The following is a 24,071-nucleotide window of genomic DNA, read 5'->3' as shown; positions in this document are numbered from 1 at the left end:
CTGATGCTTTGGATGTAGGGAGAGAGACTTGAAACCAAGGTCCTGGTCACTTCTAGTAATTAAAGATCTCCTACAATTTCTTGCAAGAGGAGAGGTGTGTGCCCTGAGGTCCGGGTGAAATTCCAGTTGGGTAATTTAATTTGGCCTACAAAAAACTTCTCCCGTAGTGTCAGTTGGATAACATTTTTTTACTTCCTGTTCTAAGATGTTGTTTAGAGTTGCTGCTATGCACTGTCACCATATTTAATTGTAGAGGTAGATGCATTTCATTAACGGATGAAGGGATTTCTGTGTTTATAGAGAAAAATCCTGCATGTTCCATTCAAGGCACTGAACTACCTCTATGAGTAAAGCAAATAGGATTTGGCCCATAAGTTGTAAAGCGAGACTTTTTCTTCTAAGCACAGTTACATACGAATAGCTCAATATAAAATATTCCCTGCAGTAAAATAGGGGTTAACTGTATTGGGGACATCATTGGCTACTGCAGGAAAAATTTACAACTGTGAACTTAGATCTTGAGAGACACAAGATGGATGAAGTAATTATCGTTTATTGGATCACCTTGTGTGGGTGGAAGGGACAATCCAATCCAGAAGGTGGTCCAATGAAAGATATTACCTCACTCACCTTGTGTCTCTCATATCCTGGGACCAACGTGGCTACAAAAACACTGCAAACAGCTTAGGTCTTGATGTATAAATAATGCAGAAAATCATTTTAAACAAATTTGCTTGTGTGTTCTTGCATATGATTTTTATCTCTGTGTGTATCTTCAGTTAATAATTACAAATCTTTAAATGAACATTTAAATTTTTCATTAAAGCTTTTAATTCAGTATTAATGGTAGATCAAGTTTTGAACTGTATGTAATATCTTGACATCTCTTTTAAATATAGCTTTGCCAGAAATTTTGCTATAACTAAAGGTGTTTGTCTGCTTCCCCTGACTTTCAGAATCTGGAAAGTTAGACAATTGCTCTTAGTTGTGTCAAATACAATTCTAATTAAAATTTAGTATCTAAACTATGGATTTGTGTTTTGACTGCAGATTTTGCTACTGAAAAGCATCAATAATGGATATTCCTAATAGCAGTCCAAATTATTCATAATTTGTGTTGACTTTGTAGCTAGACAATATGTTCAGTCTATTCCTCTGCAGATTTTGGCTTACTGCTATTATTGTGTTTAAGATTGTCATAGGGGTCATAATGTGTTGTCAAGAAGCAGATGAGAAGTTTTCAAATGAGCCAAATTCTAAACAATCGAGCACTATTAGGTTGAGACATCCACAACAGGAATGGGCAATCAGAAATGGAAGACGCTGAAACCGAAGCTTCTCTGAGACAAACGATATAAGGAGGAAAATAAGAAATATTTTGGAGTAGTTTTCATCCACCATGCTGTAATTGTAGTATTTTGAAATGTTGGGTTAATGCATCATTCTCTCTGTAGTGGGTGTTCCAATGATCGCTTTTTTTTTTTTAATTTCAGCCAGTTGGAGCTAGTGACTATTTGGAAATATCTAAGAATTTTGACACAGTCTTTGTTCGTAACATACCACTACTTACCATAGCAAAAAGGACCCAAGCTCGCCGCTTCATTACTCTTATTGATACGTTTTATGATCATAAGGTGAGAACTAAGTGTTTCAGTTATGCATGTATTATATTATTTGGCCATTTTATAAACTAATCCTGTCTTCCATCAGGTAACAAGTAAGACCATCTTATTTTAGATAACATTGTCAGCTATAGTAGAATCTCACATTTAGTTCAGTCACATGCATAGTTGGCACACACAAAAATTGCAGTTGCTCTGCATTTTTTGCAAAGACTTAACAACAGAGGTAATATGTTACTGAGACGACTAATTCTACAAAATTTGCTATGACCATGTCCAGTCAAGACTCACTGGGTGTCTTTACAATAATTCAAATACACAATAAATGTTGCAACATTCATTTTAAAAAATCAAGTCAAATAGACTGCTATCACCTGTTATCACTTGTAGTGCACAATTGTTTGCTCACCCATCCAGGACAGAGCTCCGTGGGGGCTAACCCCAGAGCCCACACAGAACCCCAATGAAACTATTGGGGCTCCATGCTGGTAGAGGGGTCTGCTCACAGGCAGCTCAGTGCAGGATCAGAGCTTTATTTTTCCACAAGATTCAGTAATTGGCCAGGGGCCTCCCAGGCATTAGCGTGAACTAGGAAGGTCCTGCTATATTTTAATTTCTTCCTTTACCCTTAGTAAGAGTGGCTTGGGTATTGAGAGAGGAAAGAGGTCACTTACATTTTTCATATTTAAATAGAAAGTAATGGCCATGTCCAGAAAATTGTCTATGACTATTTAATAATGTTAAATATTATTCTTTGAAGACCTACTCCTATAAGACTCTCACTCTTGGGTTTGTGCTCCTTGGCACAATGCCACAAAACTGCCAGCTTAATTCCAGGATTGAGAATCCTATGCGATGTCTTCAAAAAAGCAGAATTTCAGGGAATTAGTTTTTCTTTATTTTCATTTTTCAAAAACATAACTTACTTTGGCTTTTTTCCATATCTGAAATGTACATATTTTTCTATCAAATGTTTTTTTTTAAAGTGAAAAATTATTATTAACGATTTGAAAATTGTGAGCTTAGCATAATACGACCGTGTTTTAAAACAAACATCATTTCAGAATGCTTTCCTATAAAGTCCTCAATTCAAGAAAGCAAAAAAAAGGACTTGTTTTAAGTCCCACGGATTTCAATGGGACTTAAGCATGTGCTTAAATTTAGGTATCTCCCTATTTGTCCTTCCTGAATAGGGATGTTTTACTGAATCAGGATATAAACAATTAAATGGGTGGTGTCATTCTAGTAACTAAAGAATGTGCCACTGAGTATTCTGGAGCTAAACTCATGCTAGATTTTAATTTGGAAGGGACCATTGGCATGTTAGCACAGCCAGTCAGAACTAATAATGAAGAGAATATTAAAGTGTTAATATATTTGTTAAAATGTGATATAAATTTTAGAAGAAACATTGATTGTAGATTTTAAATCAGGTTGCAGAACTGCTAATGGAATAGTAATGATAAATGCACCACTTAACTTGGATTTACAAAGGTTTCAATCATGGGGGAAGCAAAATCAGCACTATTAAAACAACAAAAAAGGCATTTCATATTTAAGCTGATCATTTTAAAAGAGTAATGAAAATATTAAGTTCCATCCTGTGTGTGATTATATATGCACACACTTAAATATGTATGCAATCAGGAAATATCAGTTGAGATATCAGTCTTTTTCAAGATGATCATACAGGCCCTGATTCACCAAGAAACTTAAGTACCTGCCTAACTTTAAGCACGTGAGTAGTCTTACTGAAGTCAGTTGGACTACTCTTGTGATTAAAGTAGGAACCTGCTTAAATACCATGCTGAACTGGGACTAAATACAGTGTCTTAGAAAATAAGTATGCATGTATGGCATATGAATAAAAAGTCTGCACACTGTTATTCAGAAAAAGACCTGGTTAATTAAAGTTAATATCATTATTTATTTACTGGCCTCTCACAAGAGACTACATAATAAATCCACATAGCTGCAGTACTAGTGGGTGGGTGAAACTTCAGAAAGATACTTGGAAAAACAAAATGAAGTACTTTTAAGCTTTTTCCATAAAGCTGTATGTAAAACACAAGCAATGGTGCCAATACACATTTCCCCCTATTTCAGGTACGTATTATTTGTTCAGCATTGACACCTCTCCAAAGCTTGTTTCTGCTAGAACATCATGACAGTGGCCTGGAGGAAAGCAGAATACTGATGGATGATTTGGGGTTGAGCCAGGTGAGTGATACCAACATCATCTCCTTTTGTTACAAAAGAGCATAATTGGCTTTGGTCTGAAATCATGGCACCATTGCAGGAGAAAGAATGAAGTAAACATTTAACAGATGGCTTGCTGCTGTGTAGTAGAATCCACGCAGCACAGTTGTTACTTTTATCATTACATATTTTACTATATCTGTATGGTTAAGGAATAGATCAATAGATATGGATCCATTTTGCATAAATCTATGAATCATTTTATATCTTAATAGTCTATGTATTTGCTCAACAATTTATGAAAATACTGACCCAAGCTTCACTCTGATGTAATTTCAGTGAGTTCAGTGGAGTTGCACCAGGCATCAGTTTAGCTCACAATGTTTAACAAGTGGAAATGACAAATAAATTGTCAGTTGTATCGCTTTGTAGAGATGCAGGGCTACCTTACAAATCTGTCCACTGGATACTGGTCTGAATGGCTCCTAATAAGTTTGTTTGGTACAAAGGAATCTACCTAGTTGTTTTATTAATATTGCTAATAGCTTTTAAAATAATTTTTACTAGATCACTCCATATAGGGCATTTTTCTGCGATTTTTGCATTTTTTGTATGACTCAAATGAATGAAGCTTTTGGCCACGTGCATTACTGTGTACACAATGCAAGCAATACTGCCCCCCAAAAGTATTGCCTGTCTTCTGATTTGCTTGAATTCATCCAAGGTTTGGGATTACTTAACATTTGTTATAATTTATTATTTAATTTTAAGGAAAGAATAAAACCGTATTTTACCAGTGATGGGTAATCAGCCATTAAACTGTAACAACTGTATGTTAAAACAATCAAGAAAATGTAGCTCTGTATTGAGTCAGTCAACAAAAACGTGGAAGTAGGCACCAACATCATCATTTTCCTTTTAGCCCACATATATTGCTTTGTCATATTTCTACAGAGAATTGAGTGGCTAAAACAGGGATTTCCTTTAACATTACTTTGAGGGGGTTTACATTTTATTTCCCTTTTGGTACCCTATACTGTCCACTGTCTTGTGTTATTTAGTTCTCTAAAGCATTCAGAGGTATAGTTTGGATGGGATGCTGATCAAAATAGATCTGTGCCTCACAGTTCTGTGTTGTTTTTTATATATCAATCTAGGATTCGGCTGGAGGACTTTCCATGTTTACAGGAGAGGAGGAAATCTTTGCATTTCATCGAACTATCTCACGACTTACAGAAATGCAGACTGAACAGTATTGGAAAGATGGGGACAGAAGCAAGAAATAGTTGTAGCTCAAAGATGAACAAAACCTCTCAGGACACAAAAAAAAAAGTATATAAAGAAAAAAGATTCTAATAGAATTGGAAGCATTTTTAATATAAATGAATTGATTATTATTGCACTTATCCTCTGGACCATAACTTTCCTTCTGCAATGTTTACATTTAAAATGTAAGAGCTTAGTAAGTTGTGGTTTTGGTTTTGTTAGGTTTCTTTGACACCCCCAGCTTGCGGATCTGTTGTTATGCCTTTTATATTTCAGGTTTTTTTCTCCAGTACAGCATGACTTCAGTATTCAACATGGTTAACTGGGTCCAGCAGCGGCTCCAGGCACCAGCACTCCAGGAGCGTGCCTGGGGCAGCAAGTCGCGGGGGGGTGCCCTTCCGGTCCCTGCGAGGGCGGCAGTCAGGCAGCCTTCAGTGGCTTGCCTGCGGGAGGTCCGCCGGTCCCGCGGATTCAGCGGCAATTCGGCGGTGGGTACACCAAAGCCACGGGACCAGTGGACCTCCCGCAGGCAAGCCGCCGAATCCGCAGGACCGGGAACCTCCCGCAGGCAAACCGCCGAAGGCAGCCTGCCTGCTGTGCTTGGGGTGGCAAAAAAGCTAGAGCCCCCCCCGACTGTGTCAAGATCCTTCTTAGGCTGCAGCACAAGTCAACCATATAGGCAGGGGTCACAGTAAATTGGGGATGCACATCTTAGTTTATGCAGTATTTTTTTCATATTTATGATAGCTTGCACAAAAGAAAGATCAAAGCCACACAAATCAAATTTACTTGTATTTTATGCTCTGCTCCTTCTAGAGTCAGTCTGTAAGATTCTAGAACTCCTGTGTCCTATCTTTTTATTTTCCTAACTCTTGGAGCCATCTGCTGAACTTCAAATTTCTTCTCTTCTACTGAAAGGATACACATCACTATCTGATAGTTTCCTGAGGTACATATACTTGATCATAAGCTGGTTCGTTTATAAACCGACCCCCCCCCCCCCCGATGGATAAGTAAAAAGGGAAAATGTTTATAACCCGTTCATAAGCCGACCCTATAATTCACGGGGTCAGCAAACTTTGGCTCCCGGGCCATCAAGATAAGCCCCTGGCTTCCGAGATGGTTTGTTTACCTCAAGCAGCCACAGGCACGGAGGTAAACCTAAGTAAACAAAGTGTCCCAGCATGCCAGCTGCTTACCCTGACGGGCCGGGACAGCAACTGGTGGGGAAATTTTTTGAGGGAGAGAAGCTGGGAGTCAGGGGAGTAACCCCTGTGACCACCCCCCACATGACCCCACCCCTAGCCCAGGGACCCCCACATTCTCCCCATCCCATCCCTTCCCACCTTATCTGGGGAGGGCCAGGGGAGGATGTCTCTGGGCAGCGCAGCCTGCATGTTCCAGCGAGCTGGGTTGGGTGGCACAGATACAGCATGGTCCGGCGGTGCAGCCACAGCCTGCTCTGGGGGGCGGGGCCGAGCAGCACGGCTGCAGCCTGCCAGCCCCGGAGCTGCAACTGCTTCGGAAGCTGGGGGGAGAGCAGCGTGGCCAGAAGCGGAGAGACTCTGGCCCTGCCTCTTCCCTTCTGGCTCTGCTGGCTGTGCTGCCTCTCCTTGCTCCCTCTGTTGTGGGGAGGGGCTGTGTCCCACCTCTCCCTCTCTATACCCGTTCATAAGCCGACCCCCTTCTCTGGTGCTTCCCTTTTTTTACTAAAAAAAAAAAATTTGGCTTATGAACGAGTATATACAGTATTGTCTGCTGTCATTCTAATGGATGTTGCTCCATCTTACAGCGTGAAAGCCAAGGGCCTGATCCTGGGGACGGGATGAGCCTGAGCAGGCAGGGGCGGCTCTACAGTTTTGGCCGCCCCAAGCAGTCATGCGCGGGAGGCGCCCCGGAGCCGCGGGAGCAGCGGACCTCCCGCGGGCATGACTGCAGAGGGGTCTGGTCCGTCCGCGCGGCTGACCCCCCCCCCCCCTGTGCGTTCGCGGCGCTCCCGCGGCGCCTGCTGCGCTGCGCTGCGCGGTGCGGCCGGAGGTCCAGCCGAGGGCCGCGCCCTCGGCCCTCCGCCAGTCATGCCTGCGGTCCGTCCCGCCCCGCCCGGTGGGGCGGTGACCTCCTCCCGCAGGCATGACTGCAGGCAGGTCGCGCGGCGCAGCCTGCCGCCCCTAGATTTCCCTTCACCGCCTTGTTGTGCTGCTGCTGCCCTGCTGCCCTGCCTGGAGTGAGCAGGAGGTGAGGGTGCTTGTCACCTTAGAGGGGCGAGGTCCAAGTAAAGAAGGGTGATAAAAAAAAGAAACTATGCAAGGGAGAGAGTAAAATGTAATAGAAAAGGGGAAACTAATACTTTTTGAAGACCTTTCATCAAAGCACAAGAAAGAAGAGTCCATCTCTACTGCCAGCTGGGTGTTCTTGCCAGAAGGGGAGAGAGAGGGGATGTCCCCTCATTTGTGTGATGAAGTAATAAAGAATGTAGGAATAAGAAACACTGACTTTTTAGCGAGATAAAATGAGGGGGAGGCAGCCTCCAGCTGCTATGATAGTCCAGGCAGGACATTAAAGGGTGGGGGGAGAGGAGCGCAGCCTCCCGCTGCTATGATAATCCATAGAGTACAGAATCTTTTCTTTAGACATGAAAGGGGCGGGGGAGGCTGATGGAGCTCAGCCTCCAGCTGCTATGATGAGGACGGTTACCAAGCATTTTGTACCATCTGCCGGGAATGACCAGGAGTCATTCCCATTTTTACCCAGGCGCCCCCGGCCGACCTCACCGAGGCCAGCCAGGAGCACTCACGGGATGATGAGGACGGTTTTCCACCATTTTGCACCATCTGCCATCAGGAAAGGAAGGGGAGAGGATGCTGCTGTTCAGCGCCGCGTCTACCAGCAGCATGCAGTATACATACGGTGACATTGAAAAAAGCGAGAAACTATTTTTTTCCCCTTTTCTTTCACCGGGAGGGAGGGGGGGATAAATTGACGAGATATACCCTGAACCACCACGGACAATGTTTTTGACCCTTCAGGCAGTGGGAGCTCAGCCAAGAATGCAAATGCTTTTCGGAGACTGCGGGGAATGTGGGATAGCTTGAGTCCTCAGTCCCCCCTCCCTCCATGAGCGTCCATTTGATTCTTTGGCTTTCCATTACGCTTGTCACGCAGCACTGTGCTGAGTCCCTGCTGTGGCCTCTGTCTATCATAGCCTGGAGATTTTTTCAAATGCTTTGACATTTCGTCTTCTGTAACGGAGCTCTGATAGAACAGATTTGTCTCCCCATACAGCGATCAGATCCAGTATCTCCCGTACGGTCCATGCTGGAGCTCTTTTTGGATTTGGGACTGCATCGCCACCCGTGCTGATCAGAGCTCCACGCTGGGCAAACAGGAAATGAAATTCAAAAGTTTGCGGGGCTTTTCCTGTCAACCTGGCCAGTGCATCTGAATTCAGATTGCTTTCCAGAGTGGTCACAATGGTGCACTGTGGGATACCGCCCGGAGGCCAATACCATCGAATTGCAGCCACACTAACCCTAATCCGACATGGCAATACCGATTTCAGCGCTACTCCCTTCATCGGGGAGGAGTACAGAAATTGATTTAAAGAGCCCTTTATATCGATATAAAGGTCTTCGTTGTGTGGACGGGTGCAGGGTTAATTCGGTTTAACGCTGCTAAATTCGGTTTAAACGCGTAGTGTAGACCAGGCCTAACACTGGCACTGGCCAGAGAGTGTTACTTGAGAATGATTAAATTATTCCACGTGTCCCCCACCCTCCAATAACAGAACATATTAGCTCCACAGTGCATCCAACCCATGACTTTCCTAAGGCACTTGAACTCCAGTCCCTGTGGTGCACTGTGACTAGATTACAGGTCCAGCCAATCAATGCTGATTTCCTGTTTTTATTTCTACATTTAAATATTTTACTTGCAAAAGATAGGAAAATGCCAGCCATGTAATGACAAGCAGCAAAATACCTGTAGTTACATTGTGCACACTCTTCAGTGGCCTTAAAACTGCGTGCATATTCTGTATATTTCTGACAGTCACTAAACGAAATACAAATGATGGTTTTTTCCCCCAGGCAGTCCAGACGTGAGATAGATGTGCACATTAAGCAAACAATGACTAGTAAGTAAAAACATTGCTATGAAGTTATTTTAAGATGTCTTCTAGGAATCATCTGATAGCTCTTGTATTTTTGTTAACATAATAGGCTTAAGTAAAATCTTTACAATGGAGTTTGATATATACATTTTTTTCCTATATTCCATTATAAATCTATAATAATCCTAGTGAAATAGCTGTCAGATAATTTAATTGTTTCAAGCACTTAATTGAAACGAGTATTTCTAATGCCCCAAACATTAAAGTAGAACTTTCTTCAATTAGGTTCCAAATAAGCATAGAAACTTTAGTTATACATGTGTAATCACTTCATTTAGGTCCATCAATGGCTATGTAGCTCCATCAGTGGCTATTAGCAAAGATGGGCAGGGATGGTGTCCCTCGCCTCTGTTTGCCAGAAGCTGGGAATGGACGACAGGGAATGGATCCCGTGATGATTACCTGTTCTGTTCATTCCCACTGGGGCACCTGGCACTGGCCATTGTTGGAAGAAAGGATACTGGGCTAGATGGACCTTTGTTAGTCTATAAGGTGCCACAAGACTCTTTGCTGCTTTTACAGATCCAGACTAACACGGCTACCCCTCTGATACTTTAATTGATGAGGTGGTCACACTCAGAGGCTTGCTATATGAAAGGGATCACCAGTAAAAAAGTTTGGTTTAACGTTCCATTACATCTCCCCCTTTAAGTTCTCCATAACTACCATTTACAATATCTAAACTCTCCTGCTATCTTTGAAGGTCAGTATGTTAAGTGTCTTTGAATCTTACAAGTTTTCTAATTATGCAACCCAAATGCATAATAACTTGGTCATCTGGCTGTCCATTACTTGCAATGACTGGCTGTGGTTGGTTTGGAATCCCTGTGTCATCTTCTTGTTCTGCATCTGCTATTTGTAGAGTGTTTCCTCTGTTGATTGTTTTTTCTGAGGAACAAACTGTAGATATTGATGTTTTCTGTCAAACTCTCCACTGTTGGTCTTGATCATATCTGATCTGGGCACTGAATTATTTTTTTTCCCAACAGCAGGAGTTGTCCATCCTTTTTCTCCATCCAGTTTAACATGAACACAGTCACCAGGTTCTAGACCTAGCAATTCTCTAAGTGAATGACGTCTGTTGTAAAAAAAAAAAAAAAAAAAAGGGTTCATAAACTCTTTTAGCCTGCTCCTCTCTTCATGTCTGGCCTCTTTGGAAATGGGATCTTTTCTAAAGTTGGAACAGTAGTTCTGAGTTGTCTTCCCATTTAGGATTTGTGCTGAACTATATCCAGTAGCGGCTGTTGGTGTTGATCTGTAATTCAGAAAAGGAATGGATCTTCCTGCTGCAGGATTTTATGGGTTGTCTGTACAGCTCTGTCAGCCTCTCCAATCTCTCTCATGGGCAATGTGGGTTGCTAGTAATATGGTCAAAATCATATTTTGTTCAAAATGACTTAAATTTTGCTACAGTGAATTGTAGTCCATTGTCTATCACTGGTTATTCTAGAATACCGAAGTGAGAAAAAGTGCACTTCAGTTTCTCGATAACACTGGGACATGTTATGTCTTTCAAGTACATTATTTCTATATATCTGAAAAAAAACAACCAGTCCACTATGACCATGCAAATGCAATGATGTCCTCTGAATTTGCATACATCTGCAGCTCGTCTCTTCCAAGGTCTGTCTGGTAGAAGTGTTTGTATACTGTATTATTCAGCATTATGATTTGTACTGGATCTCCTATCAAAAGTCCAGTATCATCAAATTCTCCGCCAAAGTTCTTCCACCTTTGTTACTAGGTCCATCATGGCTGCCATGCTGCAGCTGATAAGTTTGTTGGTCAATTGATATTGACATGGTCTTTGACATGGGGACTCTGAATGCAAAGCTTTTGTCTTTTTAAGTTGTTTCTGTGGTGAACTGGCCCATGCAGTTCAAAAGTCCTCCAGGACTAGGCAGAGCTGTGTCAGGTGACTTCAGCTCTGGGAGAAGTTAAAAGTGATTGTAAGTGCCTTCTGAGAAGACTATGACATCAGTTCCTGAGTCCATTTTAAAGTCAATAGTCTGCTATGAATATTCAATTTCACTCTCCAGGCAGGTTCTGTGTCGTCACAAGTGATAGATCCCAGAAACAATGGCTTTTAATTGTCTGTCATATCAGTCAATTCCCTGACCACTTTGATGCAGCAAACAGCTGCAAAAGGTCCATATTTCATGCATTTATTAAACCATATGCCTCTGGCTGGACATGCATCCTCTTGGGATATGACTTTTTCCCACACCTTATGTATGTAGAATTTGGAATTCTGGAATTTGTCCCTCATAGCCTGGGTGTTCTCTCTCCTTGTCTATGGGTTTTATGATAATGACTTTTAAACACTCAAGTGTCTGTTTACAGTTTCTAAGCTATTTTCAGGTTTTTCAAGTTGTTCCTGACATTTTTCTGTTTGCTTTATTCAGACTGCTTTGCTCTTTTTATAGCTGTGGCTCGGATTAAATCTCTTCAATTGTACCTGTTGTGAAAGGTTAACCCAATAAACAGCCTGTCTGATATTTTCATATTTTGCATTCTCAAAAACCAGAGTTTTCAGCCAATGTATGCAGAGATCTTATAAAACATTCAATATTTTCCCTGGGTTCCTGAATTTTCTGGTGAAAACATGGTCTTTCATAAACCACATTTCTCTGGGGTATAAAGTATACATCAAACATAGGCAGAACCCTTTCATAGTCATCTTTGTGACTATCTTCTGTAAAGTCAAAGGATTAAAGATATACTCTGCTTGCTTCCCCATACCTGTATATTCTTTAATTTATGCTATATCAGTTTCCATGCAGAGCTTGGTAGCAGTGCAAAAAACTTGCTTCTAGTCCATGCTGAAGATTTGTCAAAGCTGAAGTTCTCTGGGGCATTGAAGAGTGGCACATTGATAAGACCCTGCAACCTTTGTTGCTTTGGTCCTTCTGTTTCTGTTCTTAATCCCATTCTTACCACCATGTCATGTTCCTCTGTACCAGATATGGACTGGTCACAGAGCTTGCTTATACACACTGGATGTGTTCATCATAAGATCCTTTATGACTCTGTCAGGTATGGCTGAGGTTTGTTTAAATAAGGTATTTAAAATGGGCTTAAACTCTGAAGCATGAAGTTTAATATCTCCTCCAAAATGAACATTAGCCTTAACTATTCTAACTCTAGAAATTATTCACATAAATGTCTGGTTCTTTTGTAAACCTTGCTAATTTTTTTTGCTTCAGTGGCATCCTGTACCAATGATTTCCATTATGTGATTGTGTGAAAAAGTATTTCCTTGCATCATTTTGAATTAGCCACCTTTGCATTTCATTCAACATCCCCTGGTTCTTGTGTTTATGAGACAGGGTGAACAGAAGTTTCCAATTTACCTTCTCTGTGCCATTCAGTATTTTATATACTTGTTTCCTCTTAACTGTCTCCTTTCTAAAATAAATAATCCCAGTCTTTTCAATCTCTCTTCCTATGAGAGCTTGCCCTTGCCCTTGATCATTCTTACTGCCCTTCTTTGAACCCTCTCTAATTATGCAATATCCTTGTTTGAGACAGGGTGAACATAAGCAGTACCCCACACTGTATCCCAGATGAGGCCATACCATTGTATAATCAATGTCATATTTTCTGTATTGTTCCTAATTTTATTCCTTTTACATCTTGTTTGTGTTTATTGTTTGTTTTGCTTTTTTATTGTAGCTGCCCACGATGATGACCAGGTTCAGTTTTTGAGCTGATACTATTAATGTGGAACCCTGTGAGCTGAAAGAGTAGTTTTAAATGTTTCCCACTAAATGTGCATTTTGTAGTATTTATCAACACTGAATTTAATTTGCAATCATGTTGCCTTATACTCAGCCACGATAGAAGAGAAAATCCCTGTTGCTGACTTCTTCCTACCAAGGGGTGAGGAAGGCTACTTGGGTTAAAGTATTCTCTGCCAACAGATACTAGGCTCCCCTTATCTTCTGTCATTTTCTGGGATGAGGGTAGCTCACCATCCTGTTAGCCCCGTGTTCACCCCATGTCTTTAATGAATGGCTGGCAAGACCTTTCCCAGGCTTTATAAGGCAGCCAGCAATGTAGGCAGGCCTCAGTAACACAAATCTATCAGAGAAGCATCTTCAAAGACAAGGTGCTTTGTCCACCTCACTATGAGCTGGCAGAGGACCAGGAAAGGTGTGCCTTCAAATGCCACTTTCCTTTGCCCTGGCTTAGAGAGACACCCCAGAGTATTCCACATTAATAAGGAACCGGTAGGGATTCATTTTCATTACGAAAGGTTTGCAGAGCTCTACAGCATAAATCTCTCAGGAATATAACTGTGTAGAGAACTTTTTTTCTCTGGAATGTACCCTCATTCTTCTGGAAATGCACCACTTCCCTTAACAGTTGGAATGAAATAGCATGATAAAGCTGGAACATCCATGCTGCCTTTTAGATGGAATATTTTTCCTACCTTTTGGTTAGGAAAATGGACGCATTCCCATTTCCTCCTGCTGCTAAAAAGCATTCATAGCAGCAATCCACTGTGTAAGAGAACAGGAAAGGGACACCAGATAGAGCATGCAAGCGATTTATTTCCTTTCCTTTCCAGCTTTCTGCATTCTCCACATATTTGCAAGACTACTTGTGTTTTAAAAATGAATCTAATTCTCTTTGAGTGCCATCACAATACAGAAATGTTTCTTTCTGACCTATCACTCTGCATTCATGCTAGTAAAATTTTGGCTGAGTTTCTAATATTTTACCATCCAGTTTTTTGTCAGGGTGACGGGTTTGGTTGGCTCTGATACTTCACTTGCTAGCTGAAATTGTTCATTTAAATCATCATAAAATCAATTCCTTTCCAAGGAGTGTCCTGTATTCCAAAATTCCATTCCCACTTCTAACACAGAGATTCCAAATTCTTCTTTGAATGCATTCAGGGTCTCCACCTGTCCAAAGCAAGTTCACAAACAGCTGTCCGGAATGCCCCCTGTTCAGCTTCCAATCAGCAAGCTCATCCATAAAAGCATAGGAAAGAATAATTAGGAGATCAAGTGAAAACAGTTATCTGTTTATCATGTCCCTCAACAATGATAACATTGCTCTGTCATGTTGTTCAACTTCAAAAAGATTATTCCACACAATTGAGCTCCATGATTTATACGATACACGTTTATTCTATGTGAACTGTAGCGCAAAAAACTCATTAGGGTTACTGTGCATAACAGAACTACAGAGTCTCATCATTTCTCCAACTGTTTGCTATTAAGACACTAAAAGGGTGAAGAGATATGGTTTGACTGTGATTTGAAATAAGATGGTCAGATACACGAAGGATTTGCAGATGGCAGGAGCTGTAGAGGAAGCAGCACTGTAACAGTAATAGCTAGGAAATGTAAGGAACAATGTTCCTCGCCATGAAGTTGGGTCACCTTTCTATCCGGATAGAGTTGCAGTGCATGTAGCTTGTGGAGTACTCCATCTCCTTGGTGACAGCAACTCTGCTGGGTACAAGCCCTATCCCACCTTCCCCCACCCTTTTTGTTGGTCGGTTTCAAAAGAGACCATGTTCTGGTATCTAAAAGCAAGAGAAGGAAGCAGAAACAAAGTGGCAGAAGGTTATAAAACACAGGAATAATTATAGCTTCCTTACTTCAGGCTTAACTTATATTTGTAACACTGAATTCCCAAAGCCTCCATGGGTTACTTTAGCCTTTCAGAAACTAGATGTCTATGTACGGAGGGTGCCTAGCACAACAGGGCCTTTGTCTTAATTGGGGCCCTTAGGGACCACTAAAAATAAAGCAAATAACTATGTATATATTGTTTTAAGCTGAAGCTAGCCAAGCTGGGAAAAGCAAAGGATTACCTCTGCCTCAGGAAAAAAGTCTTAAATGTGTCCTCCATTGTATTTTTAAGAATTCATAGAATCATAGAATCTCAGGGTTGGAAGGGACCTCAGGAGGTCATCTAGTCCAACCCCCTGCTCAAAGCAGGACCAATTCCCAACTAAATCATCCCAGCCAGGGCTTTGTCAAGCCTGACCTTAAAAACCTCTAAGGAAGGAGATTCCACCACCTCCCTAGGTAACCCATTCCAGTGCTTCACCACTCTCCGAGTGAAAAAGTTTTTCCTAATATCCAACCTAAACCTCTCCCTCTGCAACTTGAGACCATTACTCCTTGTTCTGCCATCTTCTACCACTGAGAACAGTCTAGATCCATCCTCTTTGGAACCCCCTTTCAGGTAGTTGAAAGCAGCTATCAAATCCCCCCTCATTCTTCTCTTCTGCAGGCTAAACAATCTCAGTTCCCTCAGCCTCTCCTCATAAGTCATGTGCTCCAGCCCCCTAATCATTTTTGTTGCCCTCCGCTGGACTCTCTCCAATTTATCCACATCCTTCTTGTAGTGTGGGGCCCAAAACTGGACACAGTACTCCAAATGAGGCCTCACCAGTGCTGAATAGAGGGGAATGATCACATCCCTCGATCTGCTGGCAATGCCCCTACTTATACAGCCCAAAATGCCGTTAACCTTCTTAGTAACAAGGGCACACTGTTGACTCATATCCAGCTTCTCATCCACTGTAACCCCTAGGTCCTTTTCTGCAGAACTGCTTCCTAGTCATTCGGTCCCTAGTCTGTAACAGTGAATGGGATTGTTCCGTCCTAAGTGCAGGACTCTGCACTTGTCCTTGTTGAACCTCATCATATTTCTTTTGGCCCAATCCTCTAATTTGTCTAGGTCCCTCTATATCCTATCCCTACCCTCCAGCGTATCAACCACTCCTCCCAGTTTAGTGTCATCTGCAAACTTGCTAACAAAACCGGCCCCAGCACTGACCCTTGGGACACTCCACTTGATACCGGCTGCCAACTAGACATGGAACCATTGATCACTACCCGTTGAGCCCGACCATCTAGCCAGTTTTCTATCCACCTTACCGTCCATTCATCCAGGCCATACTTCTTTAACTTGCTGGTAAGAATACTGTGGGAGACTGTATCAAAAGCTTTGCTAAAGTCCAGAAATAGCACATCCACTGCTTTCCCCTCATCCACAGAGCCGGTTATCTCATCATAGAAGGCAATTAGGTTAGTCAGGCATGACTTGCCCTGGGTGAATCCATGCTGACTGTTCCTGATCACTTTCCCCTCCTTTAAGTGGTTCAGAATTGATTCCTTGAGGACCTGTTCATGATTTTTCCAGGGACTGAGGTGAGACTGACTGGCCTGTAGTTCCCTGGATTGCTAAAGCCAAAAAAAAAAAAATCTTCACAGTCAGCGCAGAGTTAATTCTGTTTATAATTTCTAATGATGTTGAGATAGTGTGTGCTATGAATAGATTGAAATGTCTTTCATTTGCTAGCTCCACTTAGAATGAGGATTGGGTTTTGGTTGTTTTCTTTCATTTTCTCCACCAACTATGTTCTGACCATTACTGGCTCTCAAATCTTTTTGATCTGGCTGATGTGTTGAGTATGTTCAGTGTTTCCCTGTAGAGATAAGATTTTAAACATTCTGCAAATGACTGACAAAGTTGTTGTATTTGGGAGAAACTTGAGGTTAAATGCTTCGATACTCTGGTGGCGATCACTATAGAATATCCTAGCAAAGAGAGATTTTCCAGCATTGTAAAGTTGGACTGAATGTGAAGCCCATTTAATGAGACAGCTGCCAGTTGTGCCTGTTTGCCAAGTAAATTGTTGGAAAATGCTGATTGAACTGTCCACTGAATGCACAACACAAATGAAATTTCAGTCACAGACTCCTGGCCAGTTTTGGTTTCATGCATCCAAAGAGTACACGGACACAGGCAATGAACCATTAAAAGTGTTCCTCCTCTTCGCATTAATATATATCTTAGGAAAGCTGTTTTTTGCAATGTTTGAGATCAAGAGAAAGCATAAAAACAGTGCGCAAATTAACAGCATCAATAGATCCTTAGATATCTAGTTACCATTTATTCAATGCTCCAAGTACTCTGGTCTGCAAAAAGAAAATTGCATTTGGCAAATGTTTTGAATACGAATAAGTGTAATCAACTTGTTGCACATTGTTAATCTGAGTAAAGATAACCGTCTTTCAGTGTAAGAAAAAATCCACACAAACATGTCCTGGATGTCCTGAAGAGGTTCATACTTTAACAGAAAAGCTTTAAGATAGTATATAATATTTCTCCACAAAAGAGTGACACATTCCTTTTAGTGGTGGTTAATATTAAATGTAAGTGCAATCATACAAAAAATTAATGGTTTACCTACATTTCCTAAATAAATAGTGATTTTTAATATAAGAGCATAAGAACGGCAATACTGGGTCAGACCAATGGTCCATCTAGCCCAAATATCTTGTCTGACAGTGGCCAGTGCCAGATGCTTCAGAGGGAAGGAACAGAAATGGGCAACTTCGAGTGATCCATCCCCTTTCATCGAGTCCCAGCTTCTGGCAGTTAGAGGCTTAGGGATACCTGGTGCATGGGGTTGCATCTCTGACCATCTGGGCTAATAGCCATTGATGAATCTATCCTACATTAACTTATCAAGTTCTTTTTTGAACCCAGTTGTATTTTTGACCTTCACCACCTCCCTTGACAATGAGTTCCACAGGTTCACTGTATCTTGTGTGAAGAAGTACTTTTGTTTATTTTAAACCTGCTACCTCTGCTTTTTGTGTCACATGAATGGGTAAACAACACTTCCCTATTCACTTTCTCCACACCATTGTGGATTTTATAGATCTCTATCATATCCCACCTTAGCAGGGCCGGCTCCAGACCCCAGCGTGCCAAGCGCGCGCTTGGGGTGGCGTCCCAGCGGGAGGGCGGCAGGCGGCTCCGGTGGACCTCCCGCAGACGTGCCTGCGGAGGGGCCGCTGGTCCCGCGGCTCCAGTGGAGCATCCGCAGGCATGCCTGCGGGAGGTCCACCGGAGCCGCGGGGCCAGCGGACCCTCCACAGGCACGTCTGCGGGAGGTCCACCGGAGCTGCGGGACTGGCGACCGCTAGAGCGCCTCCCGCAGCATGCCGCTGTGCTTGGGGTGGCGGAAATCCTAGAGTCACCCCTGCCCCTTAGGTGTCTCTTTTCTAAGATGAACAACCCCAGTCTTTTTAATCTTTCCTCATATGGAAGCTGTTCTGTACCCCTAACCATTTTGTTGCCCTTCTTTGCACCTTTTCCAATTCTGATAATTTTTTTTGAGATGGGGTGACCAGATCTGCATGCAGTATTCAAAATGTGGGCATACCATGGACTTATATAGTGGCATTATAATATTTTCTATTTTATTATCTATTTATAATAATACATATTTCCTAATATTGTTAGCTTTTTTGACTGCCACTGAACATTGAGCAGATGTTTTCTGAGAACTATCCATCATAACTAGTGAATTATTGATAAAACAATAATAAAACAGGATGCTGTGTACGAGTACTGAACCAACAATAAAGAAACTGATATTTTCTAAGCAAGCTCAAGTGTCATGTTAGAAAACGTGATTGTCCTTTATGTTTATTGCATAATATAATTAGGTATCAAAGTGAAATGTCTCCAGTTCCCTTCTGCTCTGTATAAGGGTACTAGTGTTCCTTGGTGCCATCTGCTCCCCATTGCCTTTCCTTCTCAACCTCTCCCTACCATCTAGGGTCAAAACCTACCTTGTCGCTCCTAGTGATTATTCCTGTTAGATTAAAGGAAAATAAATCAAATAGAAACTCTGGTATGACATCTGCTATTCAAGCGCATCTAGAGTGGAAGCCAGCTTTCATTTCATAGGAATACTGCACATGTTCTATGTTGGACTTCTTTAGATCTTTCTGTAGCCATTTTTACAGCAACATTTTTTCTTATTTCAGGATGTCTTCTCTTGGGGGGGAGGAAGGGGAGTTCAATTTCTGTGAGTTCAAAACACTGCTTATCCCAAGGCCTTCCATGGTCACTGCTGTTCTTACACTTTGGGATGTTTTATATTTATTAATTCTCACCACCAATGGGCACCACCAAAGTCTACCGCTCAGCACTCTAATGCTGCCTTATTCTGTTGCCAGCTGGAGCTGTAAAACTTGACTGAAGGATAAGCATGACTAGAATGTGTTGCAAGGGTTTTCCTCCATTCTGCTATGAAACCAAACCAGCTGCTTTTTGCCTTATGATGCATAAAGGGCTCAGTCAGCACTCTGTCTGTACAGTTCCCTTTATACAGCCACTTTTGAAATCTGCACTAAAGCACACTCTCTGCTGATTGTCTTCTGGTCTTGCAGTGATTACTAAGAATTGTACTGTAAGTTAGTAATTTTGTGTTACAGTAACAGCTAGAGACCCCAGTCAGGATTGTGACTCCTTTGTACTAGGCATGGTCAAACACTTCTGTGATTCCAACAGTTGGATGTAACGGCACTGTAATATTCCCTCAAGATTACACTGCAAACTGTCTAAGTGAAGAGGAAGGGTGAGCTAGTGGTAAGGGGGCAAAACCTGGGACTTGGGAGACCTGGGTTCAATTCTCTGCTGTGCCTCAGCCTTCCCATGTGACCTTGGGCAACTCACCCGGTGCCTCAGTTCCCCGTGCACAAAATGGGGAGAACAGCACTCCCCTACCTCCCTTGCGTGTTTGAGGATAAGTATGTTATCGACTGTAGGGGACTCGCATCCTACAGTACCAAGGCCAGATAGTGACCTGAGCCTCATAGAAGTAACACTGAAATTATGGCTGTAACCCCATAACCAAAGAAATCTAGGCTTGGAGTTGAAATTATTTTCTTAATATGCCCTGCCCTGCCCACAGGTGTTTGACTTTAGTCATATATTTAATGCATGTAAATTAAATGAAATATAGAAAAATTCTCGGTGGAGGTATGCAAGACACTAAATTGCACTACATTCATCCTCTGAATCAGTGAAGTTACAAGTGAATTGACTGTGCTTACGACACTGTCACTGTATAAGCAGGCTCTTTCACGTGCATTGCTGACTTGATTTACTAACGGCTAATACAGAGCTGTTATAGCATATTATATGTGTATACTCAGAGACCTTTTAATGGGTTTTGGTGTCCTCATGGACAGTAATTGCTTCCATAGGCTTGAGTTACAGTTTCGTTAAGGGACTCTGTCGATTCTTGACTTCTTAGGACATTGGTTATTGACACAGCAAAGTGATTTGAGTGCAATATGCCAGCCCATACTTGGGGACATCTTAGTCAGGTCAGCCTGACCCTAATAATTGATAGCCTTACATGGTGCACTGTAGGTGCTTTATAAGGCACAAGGTTAAATACCTTCTGTGCCTAGGACATCTTCATTATACCTGTGTGTGTTATAATCATTTCCTTTAAGCCACAGTGTAATTGATTGGTCCTGTTTTAAAATATTTTCTTCAGTCTGTATAATTCTTTGGAGTTCTACTCTGGTTCTTTTCAGTTACACGTTCCTATTTCCAGGGCTGGCTCCAGGGTTCTGTCACCCCAAGCGGCAAAGGAAAAAAAAAAAAGCCGATCGGCAGCACTTCGGCGGCAGCTCAATCGCGCTGCTCCATTCTTCGGCAGCACTTCAGTGGCGGGTCCTTCACTCCCTCTCTTCCTCTTCAGCGGCACGCCAGTGGCAACTCAAAGAGCAATAGGATGGCTCTGTTGCTCCTCCCCTACATGGCAAAGCAGGGACTCTGCTGCAGGCCTGGGGAGGGAGATGAAGAATTTCAGAAGCTGCAGGAGAAGAAATGAGATTGGGAGGTGCTGAATTGATAAGAAGACTTGAGGGGACCAAATTGATGCAAGAGTATAATAAGAAAAGCCAAAGAGGAGTTTGAAGAACAGCTAGCCAAAAACTTCAAAGGTAACAACAAAATGTTTTTTAAGTACATCAGAAGCAGGAAGCCTGCTAAACAACCAGTGGGGCCCCTGGATGATTGAGATACAAAAGGAGCGCTTAAAGATGATATAGTCATTGCGGAGAAACTAAATGGATTCTTTGCTTCAGTCTTCACAGCTGAGAAGGTTAGGGAGATTCCCAAACCTGAGCTGGCTTTTGTAGGTGACAAATCTGAGGAACTGTCACAGATTAAAGTGTCACTAGAGGAGGTTTTGGAATTAATTGATAAACTCAACATTAACAAGTCACCGAGACCAGATGGCATTCACCCAAGAGTTCTGAAAGAACTCAAATGTGAATTTGCGAAACTATTAACTAAGATTTGTAACCTGTCCTTTAAATCGGCTTCGGTACCCAATGACTGGAAGTTAGCTAATGTAACGCCAATATTTAAAAAGGGCTCTAGAGGTGATCCCGGAAATTACAGACCGGTAAGTGTAACGTCAGTACCGGGCAAATTAGTCAAAACAATAGTTAAGAATAAAATTGTCAGACACATAGAAAAACATAAACTGTTGAGCAATAGTCTACATGGTTTCTGTAAAGGGAAATCGTGTCTTACTAATCTATTAGAGTTCTTTGAAGGGGTCAACAAACATGTGGACAAGGGGGATCCAGTGGACATAGTATACTTAGATTTCCAGAAATCCTTTGACAAGGTCCCTCAAAGGCTGTTACGTAAATTAAGCTGTCATGGGATAAAAGGGAAGGTCCTTTCATGGATTGAGAACTGGTTCAAAGACAGGGAACAAAGGGTAGGAATTAATGGTAAATTCTCAGAATGGAGAGGGGTAACTAGTGGTGTTTCCCAAGGGTCAGTCCTAGGACCAATCCTATTCAATTTATTCATAAATGATCTGGAGAAAGGGGTAAACAGTGAGGTGGCAAAGTTTGCAGATGATACTAAACTGCTCAAGATAGTTAAGACCAAAGCAGACTGTGAAGAACTTCAAAAAGATCTCACAAAACTAAGTGATTGGGCAACAAAATGGCAAATGAAATTTAATGTGGATAAATGTAAAGTAATGCACATTGGAAAAAATAACCCCAACTATACATACAATATGATGAGGGCTAATTTAGCTACAACGAGTCAGGAAAAAGATCTTGCAGTCATCATGGACAGTTCTCTGAAGATTTCCACACAGTGTGCAGAGGCGGTCAAAAAAGCAAACATGATGTTAGGAATCATTAAAAAGGGGATAGAGAATAAGACTGAGAATATATTATTGCCCTTTTATAAATCCATGGTACGTTCACATCTCGAATACTGTGTACAGATGTGGTCTTCTCACCTCAAAAAAAGATATACTGGCACTAGAAAAGGTTCAGAAAAGGGAAACTAAAATGATTAGGGGTTTGGAGAGGGTCCCATATGAGGAAAGATTAAAGAGGCTAGGACTCTTCAGCTTGGAAAAGAGGAGACTAAGTGGGGATATGATAGAGGTATATAAAATCATGAGTGATGTGGAGAAAGTGGATAAGGAAAAGTTATTTACTTATTCCCATAATACAAGAACTAGGGGTCACCAAATGAAATTAATAGGCAGCAGGTTTAAAACAAATAAAAGGAAGTTCTTCTTCACGCAGCGCACAGTCAACTTGTGGAACTCCTTGCCTGAGGAGGTTGTGAAGGCTAGGACTATAACAGCGTTTAAAAGAGAACTGGATAAATTCATGGTGGTTAAGTCCATTAATGGATATTAGCCAGGATGGGTAAGGAATGGTGTCCCTAGCCTCTGTTTGTCAGAGGATGGAGATGGATGGCAGGAGAGAGATCACTTGATCATTGCCTGTTAGGTTCCCTCCCTCTGGGACACCTGGCATTGGCCACTGTCGGTAGACAGATACTGGGCTAGATGGACCTTTGGTCTGACCCGGTATGGCCGTTCTTATGGGAGGGAGGAACTGATTTGAGGATTAGGGGTAGAATTAATTACCGGGCAAGGGAATGGGCAGATTGTGGGGGTGACAAGTCCTCCCCTTTGTTCAGACCACTTTAAGCACTAAAATTACTGACTCACAATCATACAGGAATTCTCTAACCACACAGTGTGCAAATTCCTGCTCACTCATTTTCTCCTGCCTTTAGAATCGCTCTCCCTACGGCCACAACTATGCTGACCGCCTCAACTTTTATCTTGCCCAGCTGACAAGAAAAATGTCAGCTTTTCCTACCGTTAAAAGTAAACACTTTAAACCTGACTCTCTCTTATTTACTAAAAAAAGGGTGCAGTTTTATATCTAGCAATAGCCTCATGGTGCTTCGACCTCAACATTTACTTAGTCTACAGCTATTAGGTAAAATTTTCAAAAGCAGCTAAATGACTTGAGTCATTTTCAAAAGTGACTTAGGCTGCTAAGTCGTATTGACTTTCAATGAGATTTACATTCCTTAGGGCCTAAGTGACTTATGAAAATAGGACTCTGGCTCTTAAGTCTCTTAGTTGCATTTTAAAAGGTTATGGGTAAAATTTTCAACAGGAAGCTCATTTAACGTAACATGTCTAGGTCTGTGTATGTGTGTGATATGGGGTTAAAGTAAGGAAGAGGGGAGTGGAGCCTCACTTCCCCCTTCTCTGCTAAAAGCAGAAGAGAGCTCTCCCCTCCCCCTTCTTCCTGGCATTGGTTATTCACTGCTCCCCTCCCCCTGATGCAGTGAGATCACCTCTCCTGGTTCAAGCTGTTTGAACCACACTGTGCAAATATAAATATTTATATACCTCTATATAAAGTACGTGTGGAAATATTTACATGTGCTATTGTACCTGATTTAACAAACATGCATATTTTGCTTGGGCTATAACATTCACAACTTATTAAAGAAAGAGGTTTGAAGCATGGTACGGGGAATCAGAAGGTAAGGGTCTTATTTGTGGCTCCCTCACATTGAATCAGTGTGTGACCCTCAACAAATTACTTCAGCATCATGCCAAGACTGTGCTTTCACAGAGGGATGTATAAGGGTAATTAATTAAAATCCATAGT

The 24,071-nt window shown here is 41.8% G+C and overlaps 1 protein-coding gene across 5 annotated transcripts in view; it reads left to right on the top strand.

The window, feature by feature from the left end:
- AFG1L (AFG1 like ATPase) overlaps positions 1-5,227 on the top strand; it is a 139,327-nt gene extending 134,100 nt beyond the window's left edge. For 3 of the 5 annotated variants that reach the window (XM_039528467.1, XM_039528465.1, XM_039528466.1), the window contains 3 exons: positions 1,494-1,634; positions 3,729-3,842; positions 4,979-5,227. In XM_039528467.1, coding sequence (XP_039384401.1) covers positions 1,494-1,634; positions 3,729-3,842; positions 4,979-5,107 — 384 coding nt within the window. In that variant the 3' untranslated portion in view covers positions 5,108-5,227. Of the gene's footprint in view, positions 1-1,493; positions 1,635-3,728; positions 3,843-4,978 lie in introns of those variants that run through there. The other 2 variants (XR_005595534.1, XM_039528468.1) reach the window with 2 other exon arrangements.
- The last annotated feature ends 18,844 nt before the right edge of the window (positions 5,228-24,071 follow it).

Source organism: Mauremys reevesii, linkage group 3, assembly GCF_016161935.1.
Source record: "Mauremys reevesii isolate NIE-2019 linkage group 3, ASM1616193v1, whole genome shotgun sequence".
NCBI classification, from domain to species: domain Eukaryota; kingdom Metazoa; phylum Chordata; order Testudines; family Geoemydidae; genus Mauremys; species Mauremys reevesii.
This window is presented reverse-complemented; position numbering and strand designations above follow the sequence as displayed.